This window comes from Mustela lutreola, chromosome 13, assembly GCF_030435805.1.
Source record: "Mustela lutreola isolate mMusLut2 chromosome 13, mMusLut2.pri, whole genome shotgun sequence".
NCBI lineage: Eukaryota > Metazoa > Chordata > Mammalia > Carnivora > Mustelidae > Mustela > Mustela lutreola.
Genome location: NC_081302.1, coordinates 14,583,229 through 14,605,588, shown reverse-complemented (window position 1 = coordinate 14,605,588; position 22,360 = coordinate 14,583,229). Strand labels below are relative to the sequence as shown.

Genomic DNA, 22,360 nt, shown 5'->3' with positions numbered 1-22,360 from the left:
TCTTCATTTATATATTTTGTGTTATCCCTAAGTTACTCTATTTCCACATAGTTTATTTTCATGAGCTGTGCTTATGAAAGTAGAGATACTATATTTGCAGAAGCAAAGTGGGGTGTTTCATGTATAACCTACTTAAGTCATTTTAATTTGAATTAATACATGCATGTGCGAGAATGCCATATGTAAAAGTGTAGGGTGAATTGTTCGGTCTGTGTGTTTTGTTTAATTATTACCAAAAAAATATTGTGATTTCTGTATTTGGTATGGAAAACTACTCATTGCTTATTTTGACTTGGAGTACTTTCTTCTTTTTAAATACATGAGCAGTGAAGTTCGTGAATGTCTAAAACTTGACCAGGATCATAAAAGGTGTTTTGCACACTATAAGCAAGTGAAGAAACTGAATAAGCTGATCGAGTCAGCCGAAGAGCTCATCAGAGATGGCAGGTAAGAATACGCTGTTTTTCACTGTGCGGCCTCCCTTGTATGTCTTTTCTGGGCACAGAAGAACAGTTGAACTGCTTGCTCTTTTACTTGTTAGTCCTTGAGGATAGAATATCCTAGAAAGCACTGGGCGTTGGCAAAACTACTACAACTCTACATTTTTTTTAATATAGCAGAATTTAAATAATAGTAACTGCATAGCATTCTTACCAGCAGTTTTACTTCTATTTCACCAAATATTTATTGAACATGTCCTGTGTCAGGTACTGACAATGTACAGGGGGTGTAGAAATGAATATGACATGGTTTTTGGTCTTAAGCTTCTAGATTAGGGTGGGAGACAGACATATAAATTGACTATTAAAAAATAATGTGGTACCTAGAGTGATAGAGATGTCTACAGAGTATATAGAGATTTTCTTGTGGTATAGGATTCTGGGTTAACAGTCCTTTTGTTACAGCACCTGAAAAATATTGTACCACTTTTTTGTGGCCTCCATGGTTTCTGAAGAGGAATCCATTGTCATTCTAATGGTCTTCTCCCTAAAAATAAGGCATTTTCCTCTGATTGCTTTCAATATTTTTTTTATTTTTTAAGATTTTATTTCTTGACAGAGAGAGGCACAACGAGAGAGGGAACACAAACAGGGGGCATGGGAGAGAGAGGAGGAAGCAGGCTTCCCACGGAGCAGGGATCCCCATGTGGGGCTCGATCCCAGGGTCCTGGCATCATGACCTGAGTTGAAGGCAGACGCTTAACCGAGTGAGCCAAGATTTTTTTTTGTTTCTTTTATATATTTTGTGCCCCTCAAGATTTTTTTTTTCTTGAGTATTCAGAAGTTTAATTGTGATGTATCTTGGTGTGGATATCTTTGTTTTTATCTTATTTGGAGTTTACTTAGCTTCTAGAATATGTAGGTTTGTGTCTTGTCAAATTTGGGAAGTTTCAGCTATTATTTCTTGAAGTACTTTTTCAGGCTTCTCGTTTCCATCTTAGATTCTATTGACATAAATGTTAGCTCTTCTGTGATAGCGCCTCAGCTCTCTGAGGCACTCCTCATTTTTCTTAGCTCATGTTCTTTCTGATCAGATTTGGTCACTTTTTATCATTCCAGTTCACGGATTCTTTTCTCTGTCACCTCTGTTCTACTGTTGAAGCACATTCAATGAACTTGTTTTTTGGGTTTTTCTATTTTTCAGTTCTAATAAACAAATTCCATGTGATTATTCTTGTATCTCTTCCGTTACTTTGCCAGGGCCGTCTGTTGCTTTCATTTGCTTTAAGCATGTTTGTTTGTCACTGCTGCCATTTCCATGGCTGCTTTAAGATCTTTATCAGATAATTCTAACATCTCTGTCCTTTTGGGGTCTTTTCTCATTCAGTCTGGGATCTTGTTTCTTGGTAGGCTGAATTGTTTTTAATTGAAACCTGGACACTTTGATTTTGTAAGACTGTTTTTTTTAATTTAAATCTTCTGTTTTGGCTGTATTTTTCTGACGCCGTTCCAGCGAAGCAAGGGTGGGCATTGCGTTGTTACTGTCAGGGAGGCAGACGTTTCCCAGTTGGCCTTTGTTGATACTTGAGGTGTGGGGCTTCTCTATTGCTTGGAGCAGGTGAGAGTTTCGGGAATTATTTCCAGTATGGAGGAAAGTCCTGGCTCCCTACTTGGCCTTCCCTGTCCCACCTTGGTACAGGTGTGGGCACACCTCGTCACAGCCTCGGCAGGACGTTGAGGCTGTCCACTTGACCTGCTGGCATTAGAAGGGGTGGGGCTTTACTTTCTTTTGGTGGTGGTTGGCCGTTCTAGAGCCAAAGTTTCCCATCTTGCTAGGCTTCCCTTCCCAGGTCTTTTGACTTGAGAGAGCAGGCTCTTGCTGGGTTTTGATTTTATTGTCTGCATCCATTAGCATTTCTGGGTTGCTGGATGCTTCAGCTCCAAGTCTGGGGTATAGGAAGCAAAAAGAAAAAAAAAAATCCAGGAAGTTTACCATATTATGTTTCCCTCAGGTCCCAAGGTTCCTTGGTGTTTTTTTTTGTTTTTTTTTTTAAGATTTTATTTATTCATTTGACAGAAAGAGAGATCACAAGCAGGCAGACAGAGAGAGAGGGGGAAGCAGGCTCCCTGCCAAGCAGAGAGCCCAATGCAGGGCTCGATCCCAGGACCCTGAGATCATGACCTGAGACGAGGCAGAGGCTTAACCCTCTAAGCCACCCAGGTGCCCCTGGGTTTTTTGTTGTTTTTTGTTGTTGTTGTTTCTGTTTTTTTTCAAGTTTACTATTGTTTTAATTATTGTGAAACAAAATCAAAGTCAAATATATGTTGAATTATGTGCAACAATATTTTTAATAGATGTAAGAGGTAAATATAGATTTTATATGACAAAATGTCATACTAGTTAGTATGACTGTAACACATTTCTAATAATTTAACAATTATCTTTCAAAAATTTTCCCCCAAATTCTAAGCAGAGTATGCAAATTGGAAGTTAACTCTGTACATCCATGTCTATGTTCTTATCCAGTTTTGTGTGAACAGACTGAAGTGTTTAGGTCTGACCAAGCTACTGATGGTGAACTTGAGAATTCTCTCCTCCCCACTTCTAAGCTTCCAGCCCCAGAATTACAGATACTGGCCTAGACAGGTCAAAAAGAGCCACCCAAGTGCCCAGTGTAGAATTAACAATTATATTGTATTTGTATTATCATCAATAGAACTTTAAGATTTGTATGCATAAAATGAAAGCATATCAGCACTAACAAGAACACTAGCATTTGGGATTAGTTCAATCTACACATGCCATCCTCAAATGGTCTACCTGCTTCTCTCCTCTTTTGGAGTCTTTTCATATTTTTATAAATATATAATGTCTAGGGTATTTTAATTGTACCTAGTTGGAGGAACTGGGGAAAGTACTTTTGCTTCACTTTTTCAGAAGCTAGTTGGTTTTTTTTTTAGTGAATTGCAGTTATTTTCTAATTGAATAATGGGAATTATGTGCCACAGTAGTATAAAAATATATCTTTTAGTCTGCCATTACTAAGGAAAGGAAAGTAACTTAGTGTATAACGTGAGGTAGTTTTTAAAAAAATGCTGAAATAGCTTTTATTGTTTTTAGAAAGCTGGGGATTTAAGCCGTTTCCTTCTGCAAGGAACTACATTATACTTAGCTGTGAATATTGACATTCATTATATAAGATGTTGTGTAGTTAATGGGCTCTGTTATTTCATGAAGGTGTGTAGTGACCCAGAAATAAAACCTGATCTCTTTTGCTGAAAATGCTCTGTGTAAGTCAGACTTAATGAAATGTTTTACTCATTTTCAAAATCACTATTTTTCTGAAGAAATTCTTCACGTTGTTTGGTATTCACAGGTATACTCTGCTTTGTACATACACATTTTCTGTGGTCATGTGTTTTACCTCCTAACTTTTGCTGGCAGAGGTACCTTCTTTGCCACTGTAGACTAATAAGGTAAAAACAGTGCTTGAAGGCACCTGCTCATTCAGGTGAATTGATTAAGTAACCTATGGTGAAGAGTAGGGGTCCTTCCTTAGCTCTAGAAATACACTTTCATGGTTACTCATCATGGTTTGCTCATCCGTAGGTACATGGACGCAACCAGCAAATATGAATCTGTCATGAAAACAGAGCCAAGTGTTTCTGAATATACAATTCGTTCAAAAGAAAGGATTTGCCACTGCTTTTCTAAGGTAACAGGTGATTGGTTTCCAGAAGTGTAAAAACTTAATATATGGAATAACAACCATAAATCCTTTTCTCATATTTGTTTGTAGGATGAGAAGCCTGTTGAAGCTATTCGAGTATGTTCTGAAGTTCTGCAGGTGGAGCCTGACAATGTGAATGCTCTGAAAGACCGAGCAGAGGCCTATTTGATAGAGGAAATGTATGATGAAGGTAAATCTTTAAGGAATTTGATTTGTAGTACCTGGAAGTTGATGTATTGGAAATTAGCACACGCTTAACATCCTTTGTTTAGAACAAGTTAACCAGAGTAGCTGGAAACATTGACGACTGCAGGAACATGGCAGAGAACTGGGGGATTCTTCCTTAGTGGAACTTGGAGGACATACCGTATGAGGAGAGCGTTCTGCCGCTGAAACCAGTTCAGACATTTTAGCCTTTATTTGTTGTAGACAAGTTAGAATAGTTAAATAGCAACATAGAAAATTTAAGTGTTAGATTTCATATCATTCAGAGGTAATCACTGTTCATCTGGGATTTCTATCTTTGAGACTTTTCTGTGCATATATATTAGTCTGTGCTTTATAGATCTATATATATTTTATTAAAAAATTTATTTATTTATCTATTTATTTATTTATTTTTAAAAAGATTTTATTTATTTATTTGACAGATGGAAATCACAAGTAGGCAGAGAGGCAGGCAGAGAAAGAGGAAGGGAAGCAGGCTCCCTGTTGATCAGAGAGCCCGATGTGGGGCTCCATCCCAGGACCCTGGAATCATGACCTGAGCTGAAGGCAGAGGCTTTAACCCACTGAGCCACCCAGGTGCCCCCTATATTTTTATATATTAATATATATTCCATGCATATGCATGGTATACATATTACACCTACAACATACACACACACACACACACACACACACACATATATGTCATACGTGCCTAAATATGGAAAGATCATCTGTGACCACTGAGCTGTTGAGTGACATTAGGATAGTTGCGTATCCTACTTTGTTAAGGTTGAAGTAAGAGTTTCCTGTTAGATGTTGTAAGGGCCTCGAATAAATTAATAAATAGTTCTCCTTTGGAAGAAAACTAAGATATATACAGTAGTATATATTAAAAAAGAATCCTTTCACATTTATTGTTTTGTGACTTTTTGATGTGACCGTATGGTATGGACATTTAAGTGTGATGGTCTTTAAAAGAACCGAGCCCTGTAGCCCTTATTACAGAGTTTTCATTTCAAATCAGATAAGGCATTTTAAGTTGAAAATGGCCAGAGTATTTTTCTGGTGAAACTTGGCTTGTGGTACTCTATTTTCCCCTCCATTTAAGCACTGAATATATAGTAAAATGTATGACTGTTAATATGTATTAATATCTTATTAAAATAATTATATTATGGGAAGTGGTAATCCTGGATAACATTTTAAATGCACTGAGAATGCATCTGCAGCAGTGGTAATTCAGGTAGGTTTGTGGAACTTTTTTTTTTTGAGAGAGCGAGCAGGCGTGCATGTAGGGAGCAGAAGAGGCAGACGGAAAGTGGGAATCCTAAGCAGGCTCCACGCCCAGCGGGGCTTGTTCTCATGTCTCTGAGGTTGTGACCTAAGCAAAAATCAAGAGTTGGGATGTGTAACTGACTGAGCCACCCAGGTGCCTCTCATTTGATTATATTTTAAGACACACTGAACGTTGACTTTTTTCCTGCTTTTCAGAGTTTGACAAGAATCTTGCTCCTAAGCAGTTTCCTGTGAGTGATGACAACTCTAGGTACTGCTATTTGTGGGACATTTTACAGTATAGACCTTGGTTTGAGTGAGGCTTGAAATGTATGTAATCAGAATGATCTTCAAGAAAACCCTGTTAGCACCGTTTCTCTACACTTCTGAGCTACTCTGTGTACTCGGTGAGATGGGCTGTAGTATAGGAGTTTGCATTCCATTAGTTTTGGGGAGTTCATCACAGGTACTTCTGTCATCTGTATTTAAATCCTCAGTTCTTATTGTGAAATTAGAGAAGTTGCAGAAGAATATAAAAAGCTTAGCTGTTCAAAGGAGGTTAAGTCTTGTAGGCCGCTAAAGATAATTTGAAGATGCTTCTGTCACTTGAATGCTAAACTGACTTGTTTTTTAGGGAAACTGGATAGCTTCATTCTTGAAGAAAAAGATGCTTAGCACTGATTTAATAGAATAGATCCGTCTTTGGGGTCTGTTTTTCCCTTTAAAATATCTTTTAAATAGGAATTTATTTGTCTTCGTTGGTATGTTTGGATTGTATACTGGGGAATCTTTCTGAATTATGTTTTAGAATAAAAATGGTTGTTTGAGTCCAAAGTATGGCAATCAAGCAACTTCACGGAGAGGTTGGGAATGGGCTTACTAGGTCTCTCCGTTTGAGGCTGGGGTGGGGTGCCAAGGGGGCCTCTATAATTCAAACTGAAGTGTATTACTTGCATTGTTTAGATTTGAGTTGGAGGTTTAACAAATGATGTGGATGACTGGTACTCTTATTAACTAGGCTAAATCACGTTTTGAAATATGAGGCTTTCTATATTCTCTTTACTGGTTTTATCTTTTTTTAAATAAGCAATTCAAAGTGATAAGAATGTAATGGATAAAGAAAAACAAGGTTTGTAGTGAATAATGGAACATAGAGATTTATTAATTTGGGGATTATGACAGGAAAGGTATTAGGGGATTCCACTCACAAGAAAGTAAGTAAAGTAAGATTGTTGTTTGTGGATGCCTCTGAGGTCATGAAAAATGAAGGCGGCTCTTCGGATCTATATGTGTAATTCTTTTCATAGTTTTTGAGAGGAGCAAACGGACATTCAGGCCTTACTAAATGTAGATAAAGTTCCTTTGAATATAGGGATGATTCAAGTGTCCTTATGAGGTAAGCAGTTGTATTGGCTAGAATGTAAGCAGCGTGAGGACCTGCGTCTGTTTTATTAGCTGATCTGTTTCTGCTACTTGTGCCCAGCACGTAGCTGGCCACCACACTGGCTGGACGAATGAGCCTAGTTTATCGATAAGGTCATAGTGGAAAGAGTATGGGATTTAGAATTAGTCCTGAATTTGAGTCTGACTATACCACTTATTTTATTTTTATTTTTCTTGTAGGAAAAGTCATATAAAATTGGCCGTCTTAACCATTTTTTAAAGTTTTTATTTCAGTCACTGGCGCACTCCGGGATCTCTGTCGCCCATTTCACCCTTCCCCTCCCCACTCCCACTCTGGGAACCATCAGTTTGTTCTCTAGAGTTAAGAGCCTGAAGGGCATCTGGCTGGCTTATTCGGTAAAGCATGTGACTCTTAATCTTGGCATTGTGAATTTGAGCCCCACTCTGGATGTAGAGATTACTTAAAAAAAAAGTGTCGGTTCCTTGATTTGTCTCTTTTTCCTTTTGCTTGTTGTGTTGTGTTTCTTAAATTTCACAGTGAATGAAATCACATGGTATTGGTCGTTCACTGACTGACTTCTTTCACTTAACATTATACTCGCCAGCTCTATCCGTGTCATTGCAGTGGCAAGATTTCAGTCTTTATTATATTCTGTTGTAGATAAATACCACATCTTTTAAAAAAAAATTAATTTACTTGACAGAGAGAGATCACGAGGCAGGCAGAGGGAAAGAGGGAAGTAGGCTTCCCACTGAGCAGGGAACCTGATGCAGGGCTCGATCCCAGGACCCTGAGAGCGTGACTTGGGCTGAAGGCAGAGGCTCAACCATTCGAGCCACCCAGGCGCCCCTAAATAACCACATCTTTATCTTTTCATCTATCCAGGGACACTTGGGGCTTCCATATCTTGGCTGTTGTGAATAATGCTGTTATGCACATAGAAGTGCTTGTATCCCCTTGAATTAGTATTTTTGTATTCTTTGGGTAAATACCCAGTAATGCAATTCCTAGGTTGTAGGGTCGTTCTAGTTTTAACTTTTTGAGGAACCTCTGTACTATTTTACAGAGTGGCCGCACCAGCTTGCATTCCCACCAACAGTGGTAAGAGGGTTCCTTTTTCTGCACATCCTTGCCAGCACCTGTTGCTTCTTGTATTGGTTTTAGCCATTCTGACAGCTTTGAGCTGATAACTCATTATAGTTTTGATATGCATTTCCCTAATGAGAGTGATGATGAGCATCTTATCAGGTGTCTGTTGACCATCTGGATGTCTTCTTTGAAGCAGTGTCAGTCAGTTCATGTCTTCTGCCTATTTTAAAATTGGATTATTTGTTTTTTTGGGGTGTTGAGTTTTATGCGTTCTTTATATATTTTGGATACTATTCCTTTACTGGATATGTCACCGCAGGGATCTTCTCCCATTTAGTAGGTTACCTTTTAGTTTTGTTCATCCTTTCCTTCGTTGTGCAGAAGCTTTTTATTTTGACGTAGCGCCTGGAATTGCGATGCCTCCAGCTTTGCTTTTCAAGATTGCTGTGGCTATTTGTGGTCTAACGTGGTTCCATACAAATGTTAGGATAGTTTTTTTTCAGCCTGTGAAAGATGCTGTTGGTGTTTTGAGAGGGAGTGCATTAAATGTATAGATTGTTTTGGGTAGTGTAGACATTTTAACAATAGTTGTTCTTCCAATCTGTGAGCATAGAATGTCTTTCCATTTCTTTGTGTCGTTTTCAGTTTCTTTCATCAGTGTTTTATAGTTTTCAGAGTACAAGACTTTCACCTCTTTGGCTAGGTTTATCCCTGGGTATCTTATTTTGGGGGTGCAACTGTAAATGGGATTGTTTTTCATTTCTCTTTCTGATGCTTTATTATTGGTGGAATGCAGCAGATTTCTGTGGATTGATTTTGTATCCTGTGACTTTAATTAATTTCTTGATCTGTTCTAGCTGTTTCTCAATTGAATCTTTTTGGGTTTTCTGTGTATAGTATCATGTAATCTGTAAAGAGTGGAAGTTTTATTTCTTCTTTACTGATTTGGATGCCTTCTATTTCTTTCTGTTGTCTGATTGCTGTGGCTAGGATTTCCAGTGCTTTGTTGAATAGAAGTGGTGAGAACGGACATCCTTATCTTGTTCCTGACCTTAGGGAAAAGGCTCTCAGTTTTTCCTCATTGAGGATGATGTTTGCTGTGGGGTTTTCATATATGGCCTTTATTATGTTGAGGTGTGTTCCCTCTATACCTACTTTGCTGAGGGTTTTGTTTTGTTTTGTTTAATCATGAATGCATGTTGTACTTTGTGTAATGCTTTTTCTGCATCTACTGGAATGATTATATGGTTCTTATCCTTCCTCTTACGGATGTGATGTATCATTGCTGTGGTTGGTTTGCAAATACTGCACCACACTTGCACCCAGGAATAAATCCCACTTGATGGTGTTGAATGATCTTTTTAATATATTGTTGTATTTGGTTTGCTAGTATCTTTTTTTTCTTCAGCTAAGACAGCAGAAGAGATTATTTATTGTACGTATGACATTCAGCCACAAATGAAAAGAGAATTAGTTCCAAAAGTCCCAAGTCCAAAAGGCACTGTTTTGATACGAAAATGTGGGTCTCTCAAAGGTGGTCGTGGCGATCAGATGGCAGTGGGTGGTCTTTCCATAGGTGTGTTTCTCATTTTGTTTATTGGGCCCTTTATTTCTGCTGTGTTATTCCTTATCTCTGTGTTAATCATCTCACTGATGTTCTCTACTCTTTCTGAAGTCCACTGAGAATCCCTGTGACCGATCAGTCATTGCTGTCAATTCTCCGTCAGGCATGTTACTTAGATCTTTCTCACTTAGATCTGTGGCTGTGGCCTCGTCCTCTTCTTTCATTTGGGATAAATTCTTCCGTCTTCTCATTTGTCGAAGTCTCTGTGCCTGTTTCTGTGTGTGAGGAAAGTCAGCTCTTTCTCCTGTTCTCGAGGGGGATGGCCTTCTGAAGAAGAGGCACTACAGTCCCCTGCCACGCAGTATCCCCTGTGCCCCAGGGCCTGCCGCTTCGGGGAGTGTGTCCAGGGTGTGCCCTCCCGTGTCCTGGCCACTTTATCCTTCACGCCATCGTCCGCAGAGGCTCTGCTTGCCAGTTGTGGGCAGTGTTTGGTCCCTGGCCTGACTGTGCTGAGTTTCAACCAGATGTGCTCTGGTCGGCTTGTGAGACATGACCTGTTGCTGTTGGAACCAGGGCCTCACACGACTCCCAGATGGGGAGCCGCGGTGCCGGCAGGAGTTGGTGCGGGTCTTGCGGGGGGCCGCCCGCCTACTGGGACTGAGGCAGGCACGCCCGGGACGGGCGGTTCTTCTGCAGCATAGTGTTGGTGGCGCTGGGTGTAAGCAGATGAGGTGGCGAGTGTTGGTACTGCCCCGGTTCCTGCCGGTGGCTCTGTACTTACCCTGAGCCAGGCGGCAGGGAAATGGCACTGGCCACCGGTTCCTTTGTCCCCAGAGGGGTCTCTCTGAGAATGCTGCCTTTCCGGGACACACTCTGAAACAAGCGAGTAACCTGCCTGCTGTGTGCCGGGGTGTGCTTCAGGTGGCTGTTTCCATGCTGTGTGTCCGCGGGTGACTGCTCTGCCTTCTCTCAGAGCGATGCCGTGTCCTCGGAGCTCTCCCAGAGCCAGGCGCGCTGAGCCCTGAAATCCCAGGCTTGAAGCCCCACTGGTTGTAAGAACTCAGAAAATTTGGGCCTTCTCGCTTTCCTAGCCAGTTGTTATGTAAAGCTGCCATTTTTTTCTCTAGTCCTTTTAAACTCTTTATTTCCATTTCATTATGTCCTTATTTTTTTCCCATTTGCTTCTGCTTCATGGGCTGATCCTCATTTCATCTGTACTTCTGTGATAGTTTTGATCTTTTTGAGTATTAACTACTCACATTTTTATCTTCTCTTTGTCTTTTTGCTGAGTGTTTTTGTTTTTGTTTTTTAAGGTTTTATTTATTCATTTGAGAGAGCAGAAGCAGGGGGGAAGCAGAGGAGAGGGAGAAGCGGGCTTCCCACCAAGCAGGGAGCCTGATGTGGGGCTCGATCCCAGGGCCCTGAGGTCATGACCTGAGCCGAAGACAGACTCCCAACCATCTGAGCTACTCAGGTGCCCCTCTTTGTTGAGTTCTTATTCTGCTTTGTGAGTACCCTTAAAAGAGGTGATTGGATTTTTAAAAAATTCATGCCATAATGTCTGCTCAGAATTTTCATGTATTTGGGCTGTTGTTCTGATGTATGTTCATCAGGCAAGTTTAGGTGCTCTCTTCTGTTGCAGTTTAAAAATTGTCTTTGAATTGATGCCGTACTGTTTAAAACAAGATGATCATAAAAGGACTTGGCTTATCCTGCCCTATTCGTCGGAAAGTGCCTTGGCTGTGTGAAGTGTGTGTGTGTGTGTGTGTGTGTGTGCGCGCGCGCGCGCGCGCGTCATGGAGCACCAGGGGCGGGGCAGCCTTCTGTATGTAACAGTTGCACTAGTCTGGGCTTCAGTTTGCACAGACATCCTGCCTCCTGCTGAAAGGGCCTCTCTGTACGGCCCCGCCCTCTCTGCTGCTCTGAGCCACACCGTGTCCAGGTCATCTGCTGCCGGCCCGGCTGCTCCTTTGCTACCAAAGGTGTAGATCTTTTTGCACTGAGAATGAGCCCCGCACCTTCAGAGCGCGCATGGTTGCAGGGGGCTGGTTGTCGGGGGCTCCTGACACGTGTTGCCCAAGACAATTTGCTCTTGTCTTTGTTCCCGACTTTTCCCCAGTAAGGCCTCTGCTTTAACTCACCGTCGGGCTCTGGATTTCACGGTTCTCACAATATGCAAAGGATAGAAGCTGTCACTGTAGGGTGAACCCATACACCCAGAAAGTGTATTTTCTGTGATTTTATTTATTTTTATTATTATTATTTTTTTTTGCCATTGAGCTTTCTCACGATTTGCTTCCCCCTCTCATCTTGGATTCAGCTGACACGAGCTCATTTTAGCAGCCCTGGTGCAGACTGTTTTGCTTGATACTCAGGAGGAGGAGATTGGTATTCCGTGGGCATATTATACAGGGTCTGATGTGCTCTTTAAAAGGCCGTCTGAGTCCCTGTCCTGAGAGCAGACTGCTCGGGGAAGGAGGATGCAAGTGGGGAGCAGCTGTTCCGGAGCTGTGGCAGCTGCTCAGGTGTACCGAGGTCGGCCTGCGGCGTAGCGGGCGCCGGGCCGTGGTGACGGCGGCCGCGCCACTCCGGGTGCGTTTTGAAGGGAAGCTGATCTGGGATTTGCTGATGGACTGTGGAGTGAAAGGGGGCAGTTGTTTGCAGCCGTGCACATCTGTCTTTGGAATGCTGCTTCTGCCCTGGGGAGCTGCGGGCAGGCTTGAAGTGGGGAGGACTGGTTCGCGGGAAGACTTGCCTGTGGGCCTCGCTGTCTTGCTAGTTGCGGGGGAGCGGCGCGTTAGTTGCCGGACTCTCCTGCTCGGGTCCTTCCGTGTGTTGACATTCCGGGTGGAACCGCTTTTCCTCGGTCAGGTCAGGTCTGCCGTGGAGATCTCGAGTGCCCGGGGGCTGGGCTCTGCATCTGTTCGTGGTCCCCGCGGCCTCTGCTTGGGCACAGTTGCGACTCAGCTTCGCAGCTGGTTCTGGGCCCCGCGGGGTGGCTGCGAAGGGGGGCTTCGCCATCTCACAGACCCTCGGTGCTTGGCCAAAAAGAATGGCTCCGCAATCTGCTCGGGCTTCTACTTGGATGGTGGTTTTCTCTACTTAGGTTTATTAATTATTAATAATCCATTTGCTTCCTCTCTTTCAGAAATTTAGGAAAATTTCTGGTCTGTTTTTAGTGCTGCCACAGTCCCATCATCATCTTGTCCTTTCGGAGGGGGAGTGGGACGCAAGGGAGGCGCGCTCCTGTGCTTCCTTGTTTGCACTGTGCCTTAGGAAGAACTGAGTGGGGAGTATGGAAGAAAAAGGATTTGGGAAGTTTTTTTAGGTTCAGAGGATAGAAAATGAATTGGCTAATATGTAATAGATTTTTTTTTCAGGGTCTTAATATTTCTAACTTATTCTACTTTGTGTGGTTGCTTAATTACAGTATAGGAGAAACATAATTGGATGTTACTTACTTTTTCTTTAAAGATGACTCCTTGGAGGGTAGAATCTGAGAAAATATAATTAAAAATGATCTATCTCATTTATGTCTGTGGGAAGTTTTAACAAAACCCATACTAAGTTTCTAATTAAATTACCTGCCTGTAATGATGTGAATGTAGGAAACAACCTTATATTTTTTCTGGATTGGGAGAAATGTGTCCACCTTAAGTTTTAATAAAAGGATAGGCTATAGAAGCCTGCTTTGGAGGAGATACTCTGAACATTTAAGAATGAAAATATGTTTTAAATGTAGAGTTTGCATAAATAGCAAAATTGCATGTATTGAAACATTTTCCTCTTGTATCGAATTCCTTCAAAGTACGTTTCCTTACTAGCTTGTGATACTGAGTACTATGGTTAGTAGTTGTTAATTCAAACCTCACTACTATGACAGGTTTGTGATCTAAATTGGAAAGGTATTTTATGATGTCACTGAGTTGGAGGGCTGTAGTTTCATATTTTTAGTATTAATGCATTGAGGCAGGACTTAGAATAAAAGCTTGAAATGTGTGTCACTCCCCCTCCCCACCCCCCCGCCATGGACCTGAGGTAGTATTGGTTCATTTTTCTCTGTAGTTCAGGCAAATTTCAGTCATTCTCCCTTAATCTGCGGGGGATGCCTTTCAAGACCCCCAGTGGATGCCTAAAACTGCAGATCACATCCAGCCCGAAATATACTATTTTTTTCTTACCCATATATACCCATGATAAAGTCTAACTTATAAATCAGGCATAGTAAGAGATCAGTAGTACTAGAATAATTATAATATACTGTAATAAAAGTTATGTGAAGGTGGTCTCTCTCAGAATATCTTATTGTCCTGTCCTCACGGGAAACGGCTGATGTCTGTGTGGTGAGATAGAGTGAGGGAAGCGCTAGGCATTGTGACGGGGTGTTAGGCCGCTGTTGACCTTCTGGCAGTTTGTCAGGAGGACCCGGTGCCTCCCTGAATCCCTTCCAGGATGAGCCGTGGCCAGTACGAATCCTCAGACATGTTATCCAGAGAGATGTTTTCCCTATAGTGAAATGCACTCACATAGAAACTAGAATTCGGACCTAACAGTCCCTTATTTGAGATGTCTGCTCCTCAAGACCACTCCCAGATTTGGGGACTTCGTAGCACACATGGGACTCAGCACACAGTGGGACTCAGGCTGAGATTTATTCTACTGAAAGGACACAGAGTAACATCAGGAAAGGGAAAAGACACGTGGCACAAACTCCAGAGAAAAGCAGTAGAGGATTCCAAGAGTCTTTCTCTTTGAAATGATAGGACGAGCTGCGGTTCCTCCAGACGTGCAAGGTGCTGTCTGCTGGGGAAGCTCGCTGGAGCGCCGGTGCCCGGGACATTCATGAGGGGTCAGCCGGGCACCTTCTGCCGTGCCAGCACCCAGATTCCCAGAGGGAAAGACGATATTTCACATAAACATTATCTGTACAAACACTGAGGCCTGGTGAGCCATTCTCACCAGGTGATGGGGGAGCGCTCCTGAAGGCCATCTTCTGAGATGCCAGCCAGGACTGACCTTGCCAGCGGGCCTTTCGAAGGAGAACAGTCTCGGGCTTGCTATGTTGACGCTTTTCTACATGACTTAGATCTCCTGATGCTTTGTGTTCTAGATACTCAGGTATTCTAAAATAAGGCAAAAGCTGTGATGTGGATTGTTAACCAGACGTCCCACACCAGGACAGTGTCCTCTGCTTTGACCAGTAGCTTAAGAAAGCAGGTTTGTAATAGTTCCTGTTGAAATCCCTAGGACTTCGACACTCTGATTGCTGGTGCTTCCCCTTGCTCCCTTTCTAAGCCTCTGATTCTTCTGAATTGTGGACCTGTAGCTGATGGTGCAGATTTCCTTTGCCACCGTCTTATTTTCCTATGTAAGGATCAGTTCAGTCACAGTGATGGAAAGGCTGCCTTGTGTCAAGTGTGGATGTGAAGCTGTGCCGGAGGGAAGGTGGGCGAGTAAACAGCAGTGAGTTTTATTGAATGGGAGGAAAAAGCTACCTAAATCCAGCTTTAATTATGCCTTTCATAAGTTGCCTAACAAAATCATCACCATCTCTTAGGCTCTTAGCAGTAATGGCGAGATCAGCCTGACAGGATAAGTAGAGGTTGTAAGTTCTGGTTCCTTTAACAGCGTTATCTTAAACCTCGTGACAGCTATTCAGGATTACGAAACTGCACAGGAACACAATGAAAATGACCAGCAGATTCGGGAAGGTCTAGAGAAGGCACAGAGGCTATTGAAACAGTCACAGAAACGAGATTATTATAAAATCTTGGGAGTAAAAAGGTGAGTTATTTAAAATTTACATTGTTATTTTCTTTTTTCCTCCTCTGATTGAGTTCCTTACTTTATGTAATTTCGGTCCTGGATCAAACCTAACCATCTTTCACATCGTAACCATCAGACAGCTATTTTGTTACAGGTAGATTTCTTTAAAGAGACTAGCACTGCAAGGCTGGGGGACTTAGTAGTTGGCGACAGAGGGAGGACGCTGTAGCATGAGTAGGCCCTGGCCTAGACTTTTGGGGAAGGGTGAAGAGGAGTGAGCTTTCTTTTGGGGGGACAGGAGGGGGAAAAGCAAACTTCTTCAGGCCTAAGAATAAAGTGGCACTTCGAGAATTAATACACGAACGGAGAGACAAAAGCTAGGTAAATGATACAAGATCCACCTTCTCTGTGCAAGGGAACCATCAGTCTTTCAATCGAAGGTCTGACCAGAACGAAGGAAACCAGAAGCAAAACAGGAGTGTGGTTCAGAGTCACAGTTAGTTCTTAATGCCAGGAATTGTTATCAGGTGGGTCGGAAATTCAGAAAGTTTAAAAATGGGTCTGATTTTTTTTTTTAAGAGAGAAAACTGCAAAGATCAAAAGTAATTTCTTCCCATTGAGATTCTGAAGCAGCTTTAATGATCCCCCAGAAGCGCAGGTTAGGCGCGCGGCCGTGGCCACACTGGCGCGGACGGGAAGAGCAGGCCGCGGGGCTGCCTGCGGGATCGTGACTGTCTGAGTTTCCGGGGCGGTGAGGTGGCACTTCTTGACTAATGAGCGTTAATCTTAATACTGCTCAGAAACGCCAAAAAGCAAGAAATCATTAAAGCATACCGAAAATTAGCTCTGCAGTGGCACCCAGATAACTTCCAGAATGAGGAAGAAAAGAAAAAAGCAGAGAAGAAGTTCATCGACATAGCGGCTGCTAAAGAAGTTCTCTCGGATCCAGGTACGGGTCTCTGCAGGCGGCCGAGGCCCCGGCCGTGACTTACTAGCTCCGCTGCTTCGCCGACTGGGGCGGAGGCAGACGCGGGGCTGGGCGGGCTCCCCCGCCTCGCAGCTCCGCGAGTCCAGCCCCAGGCCCGCCCCCGCCACACTCCCGCCCTCCTGGGCCCCGCGCGGTCGGGCAGCGGCAGATTCGGAAGCGGGAGGCCCGGTTTGACGCCCCGCTTCCTGCACAAGTGACCAGAGCCCAGTCTCCGCTCTCGCGCGGGCGACAGGAAAGCACCACAGTGAGGGGAGGTTCTAGGTTCCCTCCACCTCCCCAGACCGATGATGACAGATTCTTCCTCTGGAACCTGGAGGCGCTTGAGTAGGGAGCCGGGGTGCCAGGCCTGAACGTACCCCAGCCCGGGCGGGGGCTGCCTGTCGTCTGTGTTCCCCGGGAATCTTGCCCCAAGTCCGGGGTTGGTTAGCTTTGCTGGTTGCTGGAAATGCTGTTACCGTGCGCTGACAGGGCCTGGGAAATGAGAGAAGACGGAGAAATTAGGTAATACTGAACGATGTTTGGACATTTCCGGGGGAATGTAACGGAAGCGAATAACTCTTCCTTTTGTATGTCTTCGGTGTCAGCAGGAGCTAGACTTGAGCTAGACAGATTCGCCAGAAATAGAAGGAAATCACACCTTATACCCATTTGGCAGATCTTTTTTGAACATCTGCTTAAGCCCTGGAGTGGAAGCTCTGTGGGCCTCTGCGCACCCCACAAGAGAGCAGACACGCCCTTCCGGAGTCCGCGGGATGCGCCGTTCTGTGCTCAGCAGAGGCTTGTCCCCGCCATGCTCCGTCTGTCCCCTGAGCTCGCACCGAGCACGGGGGACGGACGGTCACAGAAGCTTCAAGAACTGCCCTTGCAGTCGCTACGAGTTCTTTTGTGTTGTCACTTTTTCCCAGCCGCTGTTCCTGCTTTAAGGAGGAACTCGTTCTCGCGGTCTCGGAGGACGCTAGGCTGCCCTCCTGCCCCGCCGCAGCGTTCCTCGGTCCCCTTCGTCAGCCTTAGTCTCGGTCTCATCGGGACCTTCCTCGGCCCTGCCGGGGACTGCCGCGCAGGCGGCCTCCTGAGCGGTGCCCGGGAACCCCGCCCTGCTCGGATCCAAGACCGAGGCCCAGGAAGCCAGTCAGACGCTCGCAGGGTTGGCGAGGTTGGGACTGCGTTGCTGGGGCCGGGTGGGGACGTGGCTCTTTGACCCCAGGCGTGGGACTTTCGGAGCTCTCCTCCTCCGCAGTTCCTGTTTTCCAGAGCACGTTTTCCCTGGGTAGATGCTTGTGAGGCGAGAAGATGCAGGGGGCCCGAATCTCGGCGACGGGGCGCTGCCAGCCCTGAACGCCGCCCCTTCTCCGGGACGGGCCTCCTCTAGGCTTTCCCCCGAGAGCGCCGCGGGGAGCCGGCTGGGGATGGGAGAGCCCCGAGGTGTGTCCGGCCCCTTGTGCTGAGGGCAGAGTCGGGAGTCCCCAGCCCAGTGCCTGACCCGCACATGCGTTCTGATGCGCGCCTTTCTTTCCTAGAAATGAGGAAGAAGTTCGACGACGGGGAAGACCCGCTGGACGCGGAGAGCCAGCAAGGAGGCGGCGGCAACCCTTTCCACAGGAGCTGGAACTCGTGGCAGGGCTTCAATCCCTTCAGCTCAGGCGGACCTTTTAGATTCAAATTCCACTTCAATTAAACCAGCTGTTTTTCTGCTCCTCTTCCTTAATTTTTTTAAAGATTAAACACAAAGAAACCTTGTTCCAGGATCCTAATGAAAAAAAAAAAAATTCAAATCTTTTAATTTGTCCATGACCAAAGAGTTGTTTTACTAGGAAAGATCGTTTTATCCATTTTAGGCCGGAGGCTGGTGGGTGCTCGGCGGCAGGGAGGCAGAGGCCGGCTCTGCGGCGGGCGGAGCAGCCCCTGCGACCGGACCCGCGGAGGGTCTGGAAGGGTCTGCGGTGGGCGCGCCTGTGCCGGGGCCTCGGCAGGGCCGCGCGGGAGCCGCGGGGCAGAGGACAGCAGTGCCGACGTGGGTGCGGAGCCCCGAGCTCGTGTTTTAGGATTCGCGAAGAGAATGGCAGTGTTCCGAGTCGTACGTTCTTAGGGACACCTTCGCTTAGCTTCCGGTCGCGCAGTCGCTCGCAAATACCCGTGAAGTGGCAGAGCCTCCGCGGCCACACGCGCTTCCATCTCCGCCGGCCTGAGCGCGGCGGCCGCAGGAGGGACGGCGCCTTTGAGGCACCCCGCTGCCAGGTGGGAGTGGCGCTGCGGGTGTAGACGCTGGATGGACGTGTGCGGTGCGTCTGCGAGAGAACACGAGGACCGCGGACGCAGAATGAGCCGTAAACTCATTTGGGCTCTTCGGTTTACCGTGGAACGAAAGAGAAGTCAGGCACGACGTAGGTCCAGATCGGAGAGCCGTGGTGTCACTTGCAGTAGGCTTGCGGTGCGGAGTGAAATGCTCCAACCGAAGTGGGGAGCTCCGCAGACCTGCCTGCAACAGGACTGCCTTAGAAAGGGAAAGTTGCTCCCATGCTCCCCGCTTTTAATAAAGGCGGCGGGGCGGCCTCTCCCGGTCCTGGCCGACCCTCCCGGACTGCAGTCCCGCCCCCCGCCCCCCGCCCCTGTCTGAGGCCGGGGTTAGACAGGAGCCCCGCCCCTGACCCGCCCCCGATGCCTCTGGTTCTTGTCCCTAGAAAAAAATACACGTTTACAAATGTAGTCGCTCTGGCTGCATGCCCACCATCCAGAAGGCCTCTCTTCCGGTCCCTTCTTACCTTTTAAGAGACGAACTTATTCAGTCTTTGGATACTGGATAATTTTTTTCCCTAAAAACTGAGTGTTAACTTTAATCAAGAACATTAAATATTTACAGAACTACTGATGCTGCATTTAAACTCTAAGAGAATTACTTTAGTCAAGAATTACTACTTTCATTCTGGAAAGGTTTTCTTGTTTCGGCCTCAGAGCATTCTGATGAGTATGGGTCTAATATATTGTTTTTCTGAAATCAAGCATTTAAATTTCTGTGGCGGGAGGGGTCCTGGCCACAGCAGCCAAGCACAGAGCCTTTCCTTCCACAGTCATCCTGAAACACATGTGGAGAAATTTCTCTAAACGGAGGGGAAAATGTCACATAGTTGAACTGAGCAAAACGCCTGTGTGCTTTCCGCATCCTATTTAAAGTCTGTTTCGTACCAATAAACTTAATGCATTTTGAAAATTAGTGAATAGTTTGCAGCTTTCCTTTTGTTTTAAGGTCTCAAAATTCAAGCCAGTGCTGAAAGGATCTCTGAGGGAAATTCGTTTTGTTTCTTTCATCCTAGCGATCTCATGACTCCATCACATCAGCACTGTTGTTCGCCAGCCTGGTTCTTTGGCACATGATGTCACTGGGACCGTTTTGCAGTCTAGCAATGGCCTCTACCTACTTTTAAAGTACGAATTTTCACACAGAATCAGAACAGTAATATGAAATCACTTGCCTTTCCATTCAGAGAAGACGATGAGAAGTCACCCCAAGGAGCCAGAGGGAGTCAGGACGGTGTTGGGCTGGCCGGTGGGAGCTGCGTCCCGGTGCTGGTTCCGTCGCTCACCGTCAGGCGCTGCCCAGACAGCTGCTGACGTGGCTTTGTCCACACCGGTAATAAACCTGTAATTCCCATTCCTGAAATCTTACCGCGGACTCAGATTAGTCACCGTAACTGAAATGTGCGGTTACTTACTGGTCTTCAGTGCAGAAAGGGGCTATGTGCCAAGTGCCGGCGCCACAGAGAGACTTGAGGACAGTGTCCGCCGGGAAGTCCGGCCCTGCCGCGCCCCGGCCCTGAGAGAGGCTCCGGGTGCGGAGGGCCAGGCCTTTGTCCCGGCGGCCCGCTGGGAGAGCTCGTCCACCGGTGGACCGCACGGGACTGACAGGCATTTGCCTTGCTGTTGGGTTCCTTCCACTTGCCAGTCTCCTGGCTCTTGTTTCTGGGGCCTGCAGCTACCTGGTAAATGGCTCTTTCTGGAAAAGTAAAATCACAGGGGTACCTAGCCTTAGCTGTAGGAGATTCCTTTCTTAAATTCCTTCCTTGCTTTTTGGAAAGCTTCTGAAATGGAGTATCACTTGTCTGGACATTGTGGATATTTTCCACAGCAGCAAGTATTAAACACATCAGCCTAAAAACACGAGAAGGTTCTAAAAGGAGAATAAACTTATTGCCCATTTTTGAAACTCTGCTTTCTTGGTATGGATAAATGAAAACTTGAAAACGAAAACAACTGTAATAGTTTACTACTGTGAATTGGAGGGACGTAATGCTAACTTTAAACCATCTTTCTCTTTGGTCAGTATTAAAAATGTATCTTTAATCAGTATGAAAACAACTTTTTTGGACTCTGATAATGGAATGTAAAAACTACCCATATATATATTTTTTAAAGGGGAAAATAACCAAGTAGGAAAAAAGTTAATAGAATTACAATTTGAAATTGGCAGCATTTCCTGTTCATGGTGGAAAATGGAAAATTTCACTTCAAAGGCATGAAAACAGAAGTTGTGGCATTTGCCATGAAAAAAAATGCATAAGATGCTTAAGTTAAAAACGCTTCCTCAGTCAGGCTGGGTTGGAGCTGCCTCCCTTTAAGCATAGGGCGCCGGCGAGGGCCTCGCGAAAGCTCTGAGTGCCAACCGTGCTGTGAGCTCGCGAACTCCATGCAACTTAATTGAATGTAGTGACTTTCCCGTACTTCTAAAGGAAGGAGGAAGGCAAATGCTAATTTGTCGGCAAATAATATCCTTATTCGAAATCAGATCATTCCTTTTGTTAGTAGCAGAGTCGGTTCTGCAATTGCAAATGATATTAATAGGTGGATTTTTTTTTTTTTTTAAATGGATGATCTCATTTGCTGAATGATTTAAGAGTACAGTTAGCCACTGCGTGGCTTTACGTAGAGTGACAGGTTTTGCACTGGTCTGCGGTGGCCTCTTGCCTGCAGTGGAAAGCAGAGTGTGGAGGAAGAAAACGTGGAGATGTTTGAGAAGTTAAACTACTACTCCTACTATAAGGCTGTTGCTGGTTCTGAATGAGACAAGACTAATCCATCTCAATTTAGTGTTTTCATAGAGAAAATTAATTGAAATGGGTCTCAGATATGTCTGCAAATATGGGTACTATTTTTATGCCTGTGTATTTTCACATTTAATAAAAATATTTATGGTCAAATCAGTATTTTCTTGCTTTCGATTCATGAGAAGTCTACCTTCCAACTTTGCTTTGCATGTGGTCCGGAGCTGGGGTGACGGGAGGGCGGCTCTTGTGTGTGGAGCTGAAGGAAGGTCTGAGCACAAAAAGAAATGGTTAAAACCTCTTGACCCCAAGGTCCTAGGATAGTTAGGACTTTAAGTGGACAGTTCTTTGGTTTCAATACTATTAAAATCTAATATTTAAATTGGCTTTGTTTGAAGCCTTTGGGTTTTATAAAAACATAATTTGTACATTTCTGTAAAAGTCTTCAAAGAGGTTTGCTTGGGGGCTGAGGGGAGTACTATTTATCTCAATCAGAGTTCTTTATTTCCTTCTAAGTAATCTCTACACCCAACATGGGGCTTGAACTCCCAACCCTGAGATAGAGTGTCATATACTCTACTGACTGAGCCAGCCAGGCGCCCCGTCCCAGATTTCAAACTACACACTCAAGCAACTTTCTTCTCAAGTGTTCCGCACACCCTAAAATTAAAGGCCTAGAACACTTACTTAGAACCTTCTCAGAAAGTGCACTGTTTCGAAATTCCTATGAAAATCCCCCAGGCATGAGGGCTGCCAAAAGGGGGAGGAAGGGCAGATCCATTTTCTCTTCCCAGATCCTCAGGACTCTGGACAGCAAAGGATAGCTCTCCTAAGCGACATTTCACCATGGGAAGTTTTT

The 22,360-nt window shown here is 44.8% G+C and overlaps 1 protein-coding gene across 1 annotated transcript in view; it reads left to right on the top strand.

Annotated features, from left to right (window-relative positions):
* The window catches only part of DNAJC3 (DnaJ heat shock protein family (Hsp40) member C3), a 63,195-nt gene extending 41,880 nt beyond the window's left edge, over positions 1 to 21,315 (top strand). The window contains exons 7-12 of the mRNA XM_059144384.1: positions 328 to 447; positions 4,051 to 4,156; positions 4,241 to 4,361; positions 15,366 to 15,498; positions 16,281 to 16,429; positions 17,986 to 21,315. Of these exons, the coding sequence (XP_059000367.1) occupies positions 328 to 447; positions 4,051 to 4,156; positions 4,241 to 4,361; positions 15,366 to 15,498; positions 16,281 to 16,429; positions 17,986 to 18,143 (787 nt within the window). The 3' untranslated portion in view covers positions 18,144 to 21,315. The remainder of the gene's footprint in view (positions 1 to 327; positions 448 to 4,050; positions 4,157 to 4,240; positions 4,362 to 15,365; positions 15,499 to 16,280; positions 16,430 to 17,985) is intronic.
* The last annotated feature ends 1,045 nt before the right edge of the window (positions 21,316 to 22,360 follow it).